This window comes from Ochotona princeps, chromosome X, assembly GCF_030435755.1.
Source record: "Ochotona princeps isolate mOchPri1 chromosome X, mOchPri1.hap1, whole genome shotgun sequence".
Classification (NCBI taxonomy): Eukaryota; Metazoa; Chordata; class Mammalia; order Lagomorpha; family Ochotonidae; genus Ochotona; species Ochotona princeps.
Genome location: NC_080865.1, coordinates 84,449,823 through 84,467,164, shown reverse-complemented (window position 1 = coordinate 84,467,164; position 17,342 = coordinate 84,449,823). Strand labels below are relative to the sequence as shown.

Genomic DNA, 17,342 nt, shown 5'->3' with positions numbered 1-17,342 from the left:
AGAGACAGAGAAAGATCTTCTATCCAATGATTCACTCCCCAAGTGACCACAAGAGCTGGTGCTGTGCCGATCCAAAGCCAGGATCCAGGAACTTCCTCCAGGTCTCCTTTGTGGGTGCAGGGTCCCAAGGCTTTGGACCATCCTCAACTGTTTTCCCATGCCACAAGCAGGGAGCTGGAAGGGAAGCGGGGCTGCCAGGATTAAAGCCGGTGCCCATATGGGATCTGGGAGCGTTCAAGGCAAGGACTTTAGTAGTAGCTACTAGGCCACCGCACTGAGCTCTCTGTCTAACATTTTATAAGATCACCAAAACTCTCATCTCAAAAAAAGATACAAAACAAGAAAACCAAAAGCAAATATCATTAATGAATACAAATGCAAAAGTCCTTGATAAAATGTCATTATTCATATCAACAGAATGCAAAAAAAACAAACCCATGATCATTTTAACACACATAGAGAAAGAATTCCATAAGGTTCAACAATCCTTAATGATAAATATCCTCCACAAATAAGGAAGAGAAGAAATAATATATAAAAATGATAAAAGGCTTTAAAGTGACAAACTAACAGTCTGTATCATATTGAAAGGAGAAAAGCTAACAGCGTTGGCAGCTCTACTTCCCATCCAGGCTCCCTGCTTGTGGCCTGGGAAAGCAGTGGAGGACGGCCCAAAGCCTTGGGACCCTGCACCCGCATGGGAGACCTGACCTGGAGGAAGTTCTTAGCTCCTGGCTTCAAATTGGACCACTTAGGGAGTGAATCATTGGATGGAAGAGCTTTCTCTCTCTCTCTCCTCTTCTTTGTATATTTGGCTTTCCAATAACAAATAAATAAACTGTGAAAAAAATAATAATTATGCACGTAATTTAAAAAATGAAATCCTGCCACTTGTAGCAAAATGGATGGATCTGGAAAATATCACGTTGAGTTAAATGAGTCAGACAGAAAAAGACAAATACTGTGTTCTTTATGTTTGGATGTTTTAATACAGGAAGCTCTAAGTCTCCAGCAACAAGAAAAAAATGAAATGTAGAGTATGCTCACTTGATCAATGTACTTCTTTATCAACTATTGAGGTTGAATATTTTGCATTCGTACTCTTATGAACTGTCTGTTGCATACTTTGCCCAATTATACCTGCTACCTTGTACACTGCTAGATATTGATTCCATTAGCAACAGTTTGTGTTCTCAACAACTTACCTGCTGCAGGCTGAGAATGAGGGTCTTAGCACACTGAATTTTGTCTATTTGCCTTGTTTTGCTCATTGTTTCTTTGATAATATCTCCATAGTCATTATAATACTGGAAGAGAGATTTGTACAAATTAGGTTTTACATCTTAAAATAAGACAGGAAAATTAAATTTAATTGGTAAGCATGTCACTTTGTATCTGACCAAAATTATATTTTCAAAGGTACAAAGGAACGTTACTATAACTTCAAGATTATTAATAGACAGATAATCTGTATCTTAAAAATATTCAGAATTATCAAACCATTAGGATGCAGATTTTTGAAAGTAACAGAAAACATATAATTCCTCCTTATGAGCCAGTAACACTATGAGTACTCCATTATCATAAGCATTCCCAGAATTTATTCATTTCTGTTGAGGACACAGGCCATGAGCAGCTTATAACTTTTCTAATTTAACTTAAAGAAATGGCCTGTGGACAACCTAAAAAGACAACTTATCAAATTACAGAATTTACATTACACACTATGCATAACATTTTTTCTAATGTAAGATCATGTTTCAAAATACATGTGACATTCAGAGATATCAGAAAAACTGTGATCCAAAGACCAATAATATGCAGCATAATCTAGACTATCTCACTGTAAGACTTTAAAAATTTGTTAAACAACTTCATAAACACTAGCATTTTTAAGTGTAACAGTTATGCCAAATATTTTAAGTTCCAGAATATCTTTTATTGGTTTTAGAATTCTTTCATGAAGTTAAATAGAGGACTAACTAGACTTTGGCAAGTTTACTACATATTCCTAATTCCTAAAAGAAATTGCTTTAATGTTGGGAGCTAAGGAGTTGATTAGCCCCCAACATTAAAGCAATTAGCCAGTTGATAAGCTGAGCCAGGAAATGGGCTGGTGGGCTAAAAGCACCTGGTCTAATGGGACTCATTGGCATCCTATTGTTTGGTTAAAGGGCTTGGGGGAAAGAGTATATAAGGAGTAATAAAGGGAGGCTTCAGGGAGACTTCCACCATCACTGGTCTCCGTTCAGTGCCTCATCCCCAGACCCTCTTGTGTCCACGTTACTGGCTCTGCTGGCGAGAGCACTTTGAAAAGTTTACATTTGTGCTCTAAAAATATCTTACCATATTTAGTCACATATTTAGTTAATAAAATGAAATAGTAGCCTTTCTATTACTACTACTACAAAATTAAACTCTAACATATACTTTAAAAGTTAGTAATAATCTATTATAAATCAAGTTACTTTAAGAGCTGAGAGGAACATTAACAGTGGAACAAACGGAGAAAAAATCTATTGAGCTTTCTCAGGCTCACAAGCTCCAGAGTAATCAAGCCAAAAGAGCAGGTGTTTTTTTTTCCCCACTGATTTTTTTTTTATTAATTATTTTGCATTATGTGACAGTTTCATAGGCTCTGGGAATTCTCCCCACCCCTCCCCACGCCCCTCCCCCCTGGTGGATTCCTCCACCTTGATGCAGTATTACAGTTCAAATTCAATCAAGATTCCTTCCTTGCAAACGTATACCAAGCATAGAGTCCAGCTACTTATTGTCCAGATGGGTTGAACAGTTTCTTGGGGAGACCATTTCTGGTCCAAAGTTAGAGCTGGTAGAATATCATCCCAGTCAATTAAGAGTCCCAATATAACATCAACAGCAATTTGCAATATTACGGAATTGACATGGTTTTGAGTAACCAGTAAGTTAAAAAAAAAAAAAAAAAAAGCAAGTTCTTAACCACAACCTATGATTAGCTCATTGACATTTCAATTTTAGTTTATATACAGGACCGGCTGCTATATACCTATAAGGTACCATTCAGCTGTCTCGTGTCTATTTCATTTTAGTATTTAGCCATTTGTTGTGTTGAAGTATAATTTTGCTGATCTTGGCAGATTTTAGGACAATCTAGACTGGCTTGTAACTCTAACAAGACATCTGCCGACAATTAAGGTGCAGAACTTTTTTTTTTGGGGGGGGGGGGTGTGCAGGAAAATCCTCAACACCATGGTGAGGAGTGACTAATCTTTGTGTCCCACCCAGCGAGGCATGAGCCAATCCACGCCAGCTCTTTCCTGTCAGATTCTAAGCTCTACTTTTTGTTGTTTGTCTATTTATTTTAGGTTTTTTTAGTTTGTATGATTGTTTGTTTGCTATGAGGGGTTTTCGGAGTGATACCGATGGTCATTGGGAGGGAGATGTTACACCAAGCAGAGGAAGATCACTATTTCATTGTGCTTAACTAAATAAAAATGCAAAGTATAATCATGGAAATTTAAGACAGATTCTTTCCAATATGTAAATGAATACAATAAATCCAAAATGTGCACTGGAAGGATTTGGAAGTCTGAGGAAGTGTTACAAAAATTAGGAACTGTTTTGAAATACATGTATATGAGAAACGTAATTCACAGTGGAAAAATTACAATGGCAACAAGAAAAATGAACCATGGTTACATTTCCTATCATGCATTTAAAACTATCTTGCCATCCATGTTACAACTTTACCTTCATGTACTGCTTGAAGATATCCGCAGCTGTATTCATCTCCACCACAGTATATACAATCAGCTTACAGAAGGCTGCAAGTAAATTTCTCCTCTTGTGCAAAGCTTCAATTTTACTGGCTTCATCTTCCTGTTGACCATCTGGGAAAAAGTTTCAGACATTGAACTACTTGTGTTTTACTTTTTTCATACTGAAAAAAAAATCCTCACCATAAAACACCAACTTATAGAATAATGTAAAAAAGGCACACAGCTAAGTTAAAATGATAACCATTCAATTTATTCCACTAGATCAAACAATGCTACTTGAGATAATGAAGTTTCTTAACAAACATTAAGTCAAAGGAATTGGTGTTTAAGAGGTCAGATTAATTATTTTCTACTACGTTCAGATACTTCCCTAACAAGAGAGTCTTTCGATGGAACCTGCACAATGTCTGTTACCTTAAGGCTCCTTCATACTCAAACACAGCCAATTTCAGAAATGCCATTCCTTCCAACGATGGTCTTACCCTTTGCAACTCTGATTCCTGAGGGCATTTTTTTACTAAATTTCTCATCAGGCAATCTCCGTTGCATTTTCCAAATACTGCTAAAGATTGCATTTAATTATTTTAAAATGTTTAATGGTGAATATATAAGCTATGCATTTGTTAACGACTCTATCACAATAATCAACGGCTGCAACTAGTTAACATTTCCAATCATGTAAGTACTGCACACAGGAACTATAGGTATGTACTCCTTTCCCCGACAGAGTAAAACTTTATAAATTTTAGGATTTTAAGCCACAAATTTTATTTTATTTTTTTTTTCAAAAAATTGGCTAACATTTCTCTTGTGGAGACTGAAGAATGTAGAAAATTACCTAATACACATTATGCCTCTCTTAGGTGCCAGTTGCAATGATTATTATGTTATCTAGTAGCATGTACCACCTATATGATCATTCACACAAAAGATCCATGGTTTAAAAATGTGCAAAATCAAAGTGTAGACGTACGAGTTTTTGTTTGGGAAAGCAATTGTCTATAAGAAAAGTGAAAGAATTATGTGATTCCAGTTATACAAATGAATTCTTCTTGTATAACTGCATTTAACTTCGTTTTTTTCTTTTATTTTTCAATAAAAACCACTTGAAATAAATAGGACAAAATTTGGCAAAAATGGTGAATGGTTATAAACAAATTTTGTTTTTCGTGTTTTTCCAAAGCACTTGAATATACTTCATTTCAACAGCGTAAACTGAAAAACCACATTTCAAGAGATGAGACTGCAGGTGAGGAAGGAGAACAGAGCAAACAGGAAAACTACCCCAGCAAACAGTGGCAGCAAAAATCTGCATGAATGGAGATTTAAGATCAACTATGTCAGCCACTGGGCATTAGGAGAGTTGCCTCACCCTTGGACAGGCGAAACTGCAGCATTTCAGAGCTATCCAAACCGCTTGGGCAGAACCCTCAGAACAGGCACTACAGCGGGACCCTGGGTTGATACTGGGTGGCGGTGCCCCATCCCCGGGCATTGGGACATTTGGGAAGCCAGGATTGGCTTTCCCCTTTATCTCTCCCCTTCCCCCACAGACAAAAAGAAACAGAGAATTTGGAAACAATGATTTCACCTAACCCTCAATCCTTCCCACCCTGGTCAACCATGTAACCATCATCAAAAACGAAAAAGATTTTGAAAAAAAGGACTTCAGGTGATTTTATGGGGCTCCTGGAAGACTTAGAAATCATTGAGAATCATTCATTCAATTTTCCATGATAATTGTGTATGAAAGGAAAAAGGTTCTAAGCCCTATATGAAGCTACGGCAGTTGCCAAGTAACAAAATGGTTATATGTTGAAAATTATTTTGTATTATGTTTTAAAATACAAGTATGTCTCATAGAAGACATTCTATTCATCCTTCAAATCCTTCTCGTATGTAACCTAACTTCTGCTAAAGATGGATATACTCCTGCAGAATAGTTAGAACACTATTATATTTTCCATAACACTTCGTAAATGCTTCCATTGCTTTGTTTTACTGTTTTGCACCTGAATTTAATTATTAAACATTTGCTTTAAAACTATTTATTTATTTACTTATATTTATTTAAAAAATTCTAATCCAACTGCAGCTGCTATGAAAAGGCTGCTTGCAAGCTGTTGTATACTCATCTTTATAATATAACCTAAGAAGCCAAAACCTTCTCATTACAATGTTAAATCTCCCTCTTAAAGTGAATATAGGAAGCAAATAACAATTATGATAATTTAGCGAGTGTATACACCCATTTTAACTATGCCTAAGGCATCCTAGAAGTTCCCTGAAATATAAAATATATGACCATCCTAAATAAGAAGCAGGCTCTGGTGCAGTGGTTAAGATAAAATGAGGGATGTGTACAAGCTTTACCAAAGGGCCTAGGTTCAAGCCACAGCTCTACTGCAGATCCAGATTCCAAATCACTGCTAATGTGCAGTGCATATGAGATAGCAGGTGATGATTAAATTGGATTCCTACAACCCTTGTAGAAAACTGGATGGAGCTTCATGCCCCTTATACCTGACCCTACCTTGGCTATTGCAAACATTTGGAGAGTGAAGCAGCCAAAATAATTTAATTCTCCCCTATACTTCCTCCCTGATATCATCTATATATATATATTTAAAGTAAACTCTAAACAACTACTGGGTCACAAGATGATCTTAATCCTGTTTGGCCAATCCAACTAATATAATTTTTTTCCGCTTACAGCTCAAATCATCGTCTCCAGGATTCCACTGGCAAACATAGCAGACAAGAACTGTTGGATATCTTGTATGCTTACAACACTCAGCAATGCTGGTATGGTTATTACCCCATGAACATTCTAGACTATCTGAGACTTTTACAATTCAGTTTGTAACATTGAGAAATCACATTATTGTATAAATATCCTGTTATACCAGTATAAGCAAGAAAGTAAACACTTCAATGTTTTCAAATTACCTGAATAAGTGTAATTAATGAAAAAGGTGAATTAACTTTATTGAGCACCTACTATAGGTCCATTCACTGCAGTAACCACCGTTCAACTGTAATTGGTACACAGTCAAATGAGGGACTACAAGTTGGAAAAGCATGCCCAAGGCCAATTTGAAGCAGAGATTTGACTTGAATACCTAAGGTCCGTGAATACAACTTCCTTATTTTTACAAAATTTTAATGAACAAGTATATGGTGGAATGTATACCTGTGCTTCATATTTTAAACATTAAAAAAAGTTTCACAGTGAATAAAACAGATCAGTGGATAGACAGACTTAACAAAAAAAGTAACAATAATATTACCTGCACTATTATTATCATCATCCTGTTCAATGAAGACATGATCCAAAATAAAGCTGAGCAGTTCAGACTGTAGTGAAGAATCAGGTGTGTAAACTAAAGGCTCTAACATGTCTCGGCCTCCCGACATAATCTGATGGCTGAAGATCATCAAAATATCACACAGAATAGTGAAAGCCTATTAAGTAAAAAAGGAAGGAATACCGTAATTCAAAATTTCTCACAAACTACTATGAACAGCTCACATAAATAATGTACTTTGCATATCTAAAACTCAGAAAAAGTGTATTTTCCAAAGATTTTAAAATTCAAAAGTAAACTTCCTATAACAATGATTAATTCTTGAGTAATGCTCTATTACTAATAATTACTATTATTAATTATACAATATTTTCACAAATATCCTCTCAGTATCACTGACTTGTATAGTATGTTAACATTGCAAAAGATACAGATTTTTCTGACTCCAGATCCCCTATCATGAACTTGATCACAATGTCAAATGCTCTTCATTGCCATGTAAAAACCTGGTACCACTGATCATTTTGTGCCAGATGAGTAAAAGAGCAGACAGCACAAAGTCTGTGGCACTTTTGAAGTACATTTGTTTGTTAATATGTGTAGGGATCAGGCAAAAGATAACTAGATGTGGGCTTGCCTACTACTCATCAGACAAATGCAGCAGTCCCATCATAAACATAAGGCTGAGAGTATAGCTCAAAGAATTTAATAAAAACTTCTTTCATTGTTTTAAATGCAGTCAAACACTAGAAAATTAGTCAAAAGATAAGCAAATAAGCTAACTATTAGGACAGAAATGGAAAAGAATTTGAGAAAAATATGCTTATTAATTGTGACAAATATACTAATAACAAAAAGCTTGGAGTGGGTATACAGGAGTTTTTTGTGCTAGTTTGAAATTATTATTTTGTAAACTTAAAAGTTTTCTAAAACTAAGTTTAAATCTTAACAATCCTGAATTAGGCAAAGACATCTTATGTATTACACCAAGAACAAATTGTATTTCTTCAAAATTAAAACCTTTTCGGCTTCAAATGACACCATTCAGAAGATGAAGACAACTCACAGGATAAGACAAGTAAGTTTATAAATTATATGTCTGGCAAGAGAATTGTAGTTAGCATACAAAATCAGCTTATACAACTCAAGAACAAAAATGAATGGAGTAGTAAATAGGACAGTCACAAAGACTACACAGATATTATTCCATTTATATTACATGTCAAAAATAGGCAACTCTATGATAAACAAAATACTAACTGTTCAGCGCTTAAAATGGGGTGGGAGCTTTCAGGGGAAACTGGGAGCTCCTACTAATGGGTATGGGATTTCTATTTGGGATACTAAGAACATTCTGGTGATGATTGGCCATTTTGTAAATATATTAAAAATCACTTAATGTCACACTTTCAGTATATGAGTTGTATGGCATTTATGAATTAGATCACAATAAAGCTATTAAAATGATTTAGAAGAAAGCCTACTGCTAGAAAATTATAATAATGAGTATAAAACAGGTTATTGTAATACTTATCTTTTTAGAACTAACTAGCTTTGCTTTTTTAAATGACTTTTATTCCTTAAACCTCTTCTCATTTTATTAATATAGTATTATATTAAATCCATCAAAACATTTTAAATTTTTAAAAATGCAAAATTGTTAAATACAGTCATATTTACTATTAAGGTGAAACGGCTACTCAAATGGGCTGACCAGGACATATTCCAGAAAATTATATTAAGATGGACACAAAGAACATTTAGAAATCATAAAATTAATATGAATTAGTAAAGAGATTATAAAGGAGGTCACATAGTATAACCCACTAAGATTATATGATAAAGCTCTAAAAACAGGTAATGTTAGACTGAAAATCTTTTTTGAGGGGGAAAAAAATGATGCCATCGTATACTTCATGAGCACGTGATGAATTCTACTAGAGAAAAGATATTATTTGGAAGCAACCAAACTGAGATAAAAACATCAAAACACATGGGATACAGCCAAAAAAGCAAACAGACAATCAAAAAAACAGTATAGATTGGACTGTTGGAGTTACACTTTCCATGTTGGCTTCCTTATATGAGAGAGAATATGTGGTATTTGTTCTTTTGTGATTGACTCATTTCACTGAGCATAATGGTTTCTAGTTGGGACCACCTGGTTTTAAATATAATAATTTCATTCTTGTTAATAGCTGAATAATATTCCATGGAGTAGATGTACCACAGTTTCTTTAACCACTCTTCCTTGGATGCACATCTGGTTTGTTTCCATGTCATTGCTATTGCAGATTGTGCTGCTGCAAATATAGAATTACAGATCCCCTTCTCACATGCAGATTTCACTCCTTTTGAGTACATTCCTAGGAGCGGGATTGCTGGGTCATATGGCAGGTTTATTTGCAGCTTTCCAAGCACTCTCCATACTGATTTCCACAGTGGTTGTACTAGCCTACACTCCCACAGCAGTGAAGGAGGGTGCCTTTCTTCCCACATCCACGCCAGCAGGTGTTGTTATTTGAGTTCTCAATGTAGGCCAATCTCACTGGAGTTAGGTGGTACCTCAAGGTGGGTTTCATTTGTATCCCTCTGATGGCTAGGGAGGCTGAGCATCTTTTTATCTTTTCATATGTCTGTTAGCCATTTGAACGTGTTCTTTTGAGAAATGTCTGTTCATTTCTTTTGACCATTTTGTTACTGGGTTGTTATTTTTGCTGTCCCGGGGTTTCTGAAGCTCTTTGTAAATCCTGGATATCAGTCCCCTATCACTTGTGTAGTAAGCAAAAATTTTCTCCCATTCTGTTGGTTGCGTCTTCACTTTGTTAATTGTTTCCTTTGCTATACAGAAGCTTTTTAGTTTGATATAGTCCCATTTTAGACTGAAAATCTTGATGGCACAAATATAAAATATTGTTTCATTTATCAGATCTAATTTGAGCATACTACACTAAAATCATATGCCAAGAATTTAAATCTAAATGATATACTATCATCAGAAATATTTTTATTTGAATTATGATGGTGAATATTACCTTTATATACCCTTTATTGCTACACTTCAAAACTCTGTACTTACCATGAATTCAACAAAGAAATCTTTATGACACTATGCTTCAGATGTTTTATAAGACAAATACAAAATTTTATTGCTACTTCTTGGCCATTAAATAACTTCTAACTTATGTTTGCTCAAACACCCCTGTATTGGAGATACAAGAGTGAAGACATGTTGAAGCATACATCTCTAGTCCTGAGTAAGAGGAGGGCTCCCAAAGAAACTGTTAGATCTACCTTGACAATAGGATTCTCAACTATCTTCCAATGTCTATGTGCACAATACCAGCAAGTAGTAGGATGCTGCACTTGTGACTGTTGCTGAAGACTATGTGATTATAATAATATGGGGGATAATAGTGAGGCAGGGATGGGGAGGAATCTCTGTGTCTACAGTAACTGAAAAAAAAAAAGTTTAAGTAGACATAAAAACAAACCGTTGCTTACTGAACACAAAATTTTAACTACAAGCAAGCCAATTAAATTCTGCTGAAATTGCTATTGATACTCAAAATGTATTAACACAGACCAAGTGACAAATCACTAGCATATTTCAAAATATTTCATAGTAATTTTTAGAATTAACTTTACTCTAAAATAACATTAAACTAACACACTCAACATACTATAGCTTGTAAAAATAGCATTCGGGTGTGACTTCAAGGATTCAGACCAAAAATACCTAATGTTAAGCCATATAAAATTGTCATAAAACCCTTGGGGTCACTAACTATTATAACTATCATATATTCATATTTTCATTTGAAATATTTATTATCTCAAAAGCATGTCTCTAATAAACCTTGATTCTCTCTATAATAGAATTAGAACTAAAAATGTTATAAGTCCAAGGATAAAATCAGGTCTTTTCATGATCAAGGCTTATAACATCAAAAGCATTGGATAAGAAAGTCAACACTTGGAATAAAGTGATTCAAGTTTCTACTTAAGACAGAGTTCACACAAAGGTCATGATAGGCAGGACTGTCAATGTTCTTACAAATGACAAATCCTATGGAACATTCCCCCTGGAAGTAAACTTGTTACACTTGTTGCAGGCAAGAATGACTTCGGCTATTTCAAATGTGTGTTGGGAAGAAACATTGTAAAAATAACAACAGGGAATTGTAGCGAAGTGGCTAAAGTCCTAGCCTTGAATGCATCAGCATCCTATATGGGCACTAGTTTTTATCCAAGTAGCCCTGCTTCCTATGCAGCTTCCTCCTTGTGGCCTAGGAAAGCAGTAGAGGATGGCCCAAGGCCTTGGGACCCTGCACGCATGTGGGAGACCCAGAAGAGGTTCTGGGCTCCTGGCTTTGGATTGGCACAGTTCCAGTTTTTGCAGCCGCTTGAGGAGTGAATCATCGGATGTAAGATCTTCTTCTCTGTTTCTCCTCCTGTCTGTATATCTGACTTACCAATAAAAATAAATAAATCTTAAAAAAAAAAAGAAACCCACAACATAAAGGCTTTGTATAATGTAATCACAAACACATAAAATCAATTAATTACATTGTGTACAAATTCAATATAATAGTATAAAATGTTCTGTATTACTTCGCATTTCATCTATGTTACTGTAGTAATTACTAACCTGTTCCTTAACAGTAGTATTCACATTGGTCAGGTAATGCTGACATATCTGACAAAATACCCTCATCTGTTTTTTCAAACGAAGTAAGTCCTCCTTGGAAGAAATAAATAGAAAACATGTTTTACTGAAATGCTCTACTACAAATGTTTTTCTACAAATACACACACACATTTATATATAAAGTCAATTATTTTTACTGATACAGTCATATAAATCAATATCTACATTTGATTTACAGCTACATCTAATTTTATCGTTTTATCTTCCCAAATGGCAATAGTTAAAACACCTGATATATTAAATGATAGAGCAAAAGTAATAGAAATATTAAATAAAACAGGTTCAACCTGAACATCACATTTTGTGAAAATTCTACCAAATGTTAGCACAAATAAAGTTCACCTTTTTTAATATTCAAGCTTTTTTTCCTCCATTTTAATTTTCAATTTTCCAAGTACAGGCAGATAAACAAATAGGTAAATAAATACTATTTTGAAGGCCATAAATAATGCTTCTTCAAATATAAACAATTCTTAAATTTTTTTAAAAAAATGATTGATACTCTTGAATTATGTATCAAACTACAAAGAGAATGTCAATGGTACATGTTCATAAAGACATGAGAAAGCAAGACAGACTTAATTGAAATAATTGGTCTTATTAAAGACTTTGTTTGCTGAAAAGTGTTGATTACATTTATTTTCATGGAAATACCACTAAGGCAGCACAAACCTTTGTAGAGCTGCTCTCGGTAATCTTAGCAAGCTGCCAAAGGATTACATAGTGCGTACACTGCAATGCGTGGATGACAATCTGTAAAGAAAATCAAGAGAACACACTTAAAGTTCAAGTCTTAAGACTTTATTGTAAAAGTTAAATATGCAATTTGAATACAAATAAAAACCTGCTCAGGCATGTCTCCATTTTCAATCCCGGTTTTCAAGAGTTTGTAGTTACAAGCAAACAAATCCCACTTTGAAAGGTCATGAGCACTGGAAAACAAAATTACGTCACATTACAAAGCTAATCAAGGTGTGTTAGACTGCAGGGTTCACAAAATGTTATGAAATTAATACAGTAAACTGATTAACATGCTGCAATAATAAAAAGTAAATTTATCTTTTAAAAAAAGATAGATAATAATTTATAAGGCACTCAACTCAAACCATAGCTTAATCAAGGACATCTCTCCCAGGAGACCAAGTGTGGTCATGAATTTGGTGACAGTATCACCTACAATTCACATGAGTGGATTTGAATATTCACATGAGTAGTTTGAATAAATCAGAAACTTACTTATGAAATGCTGTGATCCTTTTCAGTGTTGATAATACCTGATATGCATCGTCTTCATCAGGTTCTTCACCCTATGAATATTAATTATACATTAAAAACAAAACAGGCAAGTTAAAAACAGGCAAAGCGAAAACTATTATCCTATCAAAATGCTGGTACCAGATTAAAATAAATAGCATCCACAAGTTAACTTTGTCATTTAATATGTCAATTTGGTCAAATTAAGACAACTGTGGCTATGACAACAAGTCAATACAAAGTTGCTATCAAGAGTACATTCTAAATAAGAGGGAACCAGATTGATATTATTCTACATTTTACCATTAAGTAAACCATTAAGTAAACTGGAGAAAAACTATGAAGATACTTAATACATCAAAATAATGGTGCGACAACAAAGAAAACCACACCACAAAAGAAAATACCTAAAAACAAAAGCAATATTAAATATAGTAATTGTGAGCAAGATATATCATACAAGTAAACAGGGTAAAAAAACCACATGTAAATAATAACTAGATATTCTCATCCTATCTAGATATCTATATATGTATACAAACTTTTCCAATTTAAATAAGTTCAATTTTGGAAAAAGCCTGGGTACATGAAAACAAAGTTGTATAAGCATCACTGAATTCCAGGTCTTTCAAAAAATATTTACTTGTTCTTAAACTTTTTCTACAGAGTAATTAAACCTTAATAATAAACACTTTTCTGATTCAAAGTAACTAGTCCTAATCAGAATCATATTCAGCCAAGATTAGAACCACTATAACTTCTAAGCATGTGACCACTATACCAACATATTTGCACAAACTTCCTATCAGCAATGTTATGCAAAAAAGTTGAATAATTAACTGATAAAACAGGAAAACCAGTTATGAGAAATCCCATTATTATTTTTACAGTATTTATAAAATTGGTACACAAATAACTAACAACTTTGACAATTTTAATTTTTTTTTACTCAAATTAGTAAAAATCTAAATACATATATCCAGGGAAAGTAATTTTTAATTAATAAATGGCTAGGACAGCAAGTGTCAAAGACCTAAATGCCCTTCCTCACGCAGCACTGCCAAGTACTAAAAATCCCATGTGTTTAGGTTATCTGCTCTCAGCCCTCACTTCTGTTCCATTAAGAGAAAAGAGGTGGGAAAGTTCATTTTCTTTCACATTATGCTAGTTCAGATTCTTATCACTTTCCTGATTTGGTGGAGAGTAAGTCACAGCATGAAAAAGCCTGAACACTTTACTGGGTGACTACACAGACAGGGGCGTAGTGACAAAATGCTAATAATACAAACCTCCTGCAGAAAATCTTCAAGAAGACGGTTAAATTTATCTGCTAATTCATCAATCAGTTGGCTTCTTGAAATATCAACTCTGTTGAAGATTGTGAACTCTTCATTGCAGAGTGCATGGTAAGTTTTAGAACATGCCTCCAAAACGTCTGTATCTGTGTGCTTCTCCACAATGTTCCGGATCTGTCGCAATAAGGCATCCAAATGCTAGAAAGAAAAATTCTTCTCATTAAAACTAAGACATGTAGAATAGTACTACACTTCAATTCAGGACATACATTTTAAGGTGTTTTTCTACCCATGGTGAGCAAACACACTGAGTCACTTGTACTTTCTTCCACAGCATTAAGGGGAAAAATAAATCTCATGTGCATGCACACACGCATTTGTACTGTACAGTTAAAAAGAATAGTTCATTTAATGTAGTACAAGAGTTCAATGAATATTAGATGTTTTATTCTGTTTTCCTATTAACAATTATCCACCAATTTTCATTAATAAGCACTAATATAGTCACATAATGACCAAAAAAGAAGATATTCCTGTGGGTATGACATAAAGTGAACCCTTATTAAACACCATTCTCTAAATTCAATCAATCTAAGATGTTGAAAGTAGTAGTTTTCTTTTAATATTGCAAATAAGCTTTATTAAAACATAAATAGCATGATAGACTAATTAATTAAGCTTGAAGGTTCGCTATACACAGAAAAAAAACTTACCTTTTCTAATCGTCCAGTGGTATATATTTCGAGATCAAAGTACTGAGGCAATTGTAACAAATTAGTCACCTTTTCAGCATCTATAGAATACTTTGAGATATAAAGATCATGTTACAAATAACAGAAAATGGTAAGTAAACACTGTAATCTATTTTGAGTAACTCAAAAAGAAACCTGTGGTCTCTGTGACAACAGGTTGTTGATCAAACTTACTTTAGCTAGCAACTGAGGAAGGGCCACAGCAAAAAGTTCAGTGATTTTTGTCCTGTCATCCAACTGGGTTTTCTTTTCTTTTGCTGTCAGCACCTTAATTAACGCAAATTTGACAAATATTTGTTAAGCCCATAAACAGTATTAAGTGCTCAAATTTCAACAAAACATACAAATAACAGAAATAAATCTTAAATGTGGGATACAAAAATGTATACTATAATACTATACCCCTAATGTAACACAAAAGAAAGTAATTTAACACACTGTATCAGGAAGTTAAGCGGCAGACAGAAGGTCTCTCAGTCCCATCCCCACCCCACGCCCACCCCAGTGACTCTGTATTTCAAATAGAATAAAATAATTCTAAAAAATAAAAAACACTGTCATAGAGCATCATCTCCGCTTACTCCAGAGGCTGTGGACCACGTATTATTAACTGAAAATGGAAAACTGCTAAGCAGCAGTTGGAAAAAAGCAGAATAAAAAGTTTTAAAAACTAGAAATAGAAAAAAATTATTTGGCTGTTTCAATTTTTAATGGAATTTTGCCTTACCTATACACTCAAACACATTACACATATACTCTAGGTTACAAGTGTTTTTAGCTTTACATTAAAAACACTTTAAAATTCGGTGCAACTGTAAATATGCAAAATTACATACTATGTAATATTATATTAGTAACATACCAGATAATAAAAATGTAACAGTTTTAATGAATAATGCCCATTTTTAATTTCTAATTTTATATAATAACAAGGACAAGAAATCAATAAATAAACCAAAACACAAAAAATGACCTTTCTAAACTGGTGTGCTACATGACTTCCAAGTAGTAACGGATAATCACTATATCCTGTTCAATAAAATATGGAACCCATTCAAATACCTCAAATTGCTAATGCTTATAAATTTGCTAATACCACACATTTCTAAGCACAAGTTATTTGCAAATAAAAATATAAGTTCCAAAAATTTTTACCATATGATTAAACAAGGATTTTTTAAAGAAACACTAAGGAAAGAAAAATATTATTTTAGAATAGTGAAAATACATTGACATACCCTTTTCCCCGTCCCTCTTCCCACAGGAGGATGACATTCAGCTGCTTGTCTAATAGTACAAAGCATTATTTCAATCAGAGCACTTTCTTGCCTGTCTGTCAGTGCTATAAAAGAATTTAAAAATAAAAGAGTTAACCTATTTCTTCTCCTTACCTGCCACTTACAATTATTACATAACAATTTCTGCTGCCTGTGAACAGTCTGACCTAATGTACTAAAGAAAATCCCATTACAGAACAAATTAAACCTTCCTGAAATCTCAGCATTCCAAGTTGTCCACCACTGATCTACACATTTTACCAGAGAAGATGTAAAGCTAGATATTTTAAAATGTATAAACATCAATGTGGCATCTTTCCTTATAGCATGACACACACATGAAAACAAAAAGGTATTCTGTCAATTATTTTAACATAATAATAATAACAGGCCAGCACAATGGCCAACTGGCTAATCCTCTGCATGCAGTAGCTGACATCCCATACAGATGTAGGCTCATGTTCCAACTACTCCGCTTCCCATGCAGCTCCAAAGCCTTGGGACCTTGTACCCACATGAGAGCCACTATTACAGCCATGTGGGCATGAACCAGCAGATGAAAGACCTCTGTCTTTCCTTCTCTCTCTCTAAATCTGCCTTTCCAATCAAAATAAATAAATCTTTGAAAAAAGTGAAATGAGCAAAATGTTTTAAAAACTGTGTAAACAAACAAACCAGAATTAAACATGCTTACCTTCCTCTCCACTAAGTGGCTCCTCCAACAACAGGCTATTCATACATTCCCAGTCTTTCAGCAGTTCAGTAGCACAGTCCCACATGCTATCCACAAGGTAAGCTGCATGCTCGTGTAACTAAAATTAAAAAAGAGGAATGGGCTCACATACTGTCCTTGAAGATAAAGAAATGAAGCTTTTGTTGACATGATGTTAAAACTCTGAAAAGTCATCTATATTTGCTTTCTACTGTTTAGTGAAGAAAGGACAGAAAAGAAATTGTGTAAGCATACTATAGATAAATAAACCA

The 17,342-nt window shown here is 34.2% G+C and overlaps 1 protein-coding gene across 5 annotated transcripts in view; it reads right to left on the bottom strand.

Annotated features, from left to right (window-relative positions):
* The window catches only part of STAG2 (STAG2 cohesin complex component), a 142,886-nt gene that overhangs the window by 29,205 nt on the left and 96,339 nt on the right, over window positions 1-17,342 (bottom strand). For all 5 annotated transcript variants that reach the window (XM_012927705.3, XM_058658709.1, XM_058658708.1 and 2 more), the window contains exons 15-26: window positions 17,053-17,170; window positions 16,320-16,423; window positions 15,256-15,348; window positions 15,043-15,132; window positions 14,324-14,527; window positions 13,017-13,087; window positions 12,625-12,712; window positions 12,453-12,533; window positions 11,721-11,813; window positions 7,052-7,226; window positions 3,733-3,872; window positions 1,206-1,307 (exon numbers count right to left, since the gene is read on the bottom strand). In XM_012927705.3, the coding sequence (XP_012783159.1) occupies window positions 1,206-1,307; window positions 3,733-3,872; window positions 7,052-7,226; window positions 11,721-11,813; window positions 12,453-12,533; window positions 12,625-12,712; window positions 13,017-13,087; window positions 14,324-14,527; window positions 15,043-15,132; window positions 15,256-15,348; window positions 16,320-16,423; window positions 17,053-17,170 (1,359 nt within the window). The remainder of the gene's footprint in view (window positions 1-1,205; window positions 1,308-3,732; window positions 3,873-7,051; window positions 7,227-11,720; window positions 11,814-12,452; window positions 12,534-12,624; window positions 12,713-13,016; window positions 13,088-14,323; window positions 14,528-15,042; window positions 15,133-15,255; window positions 15,349-16,319; window positions 16,424-17,052; window positions 17,171-17,342) is intronic.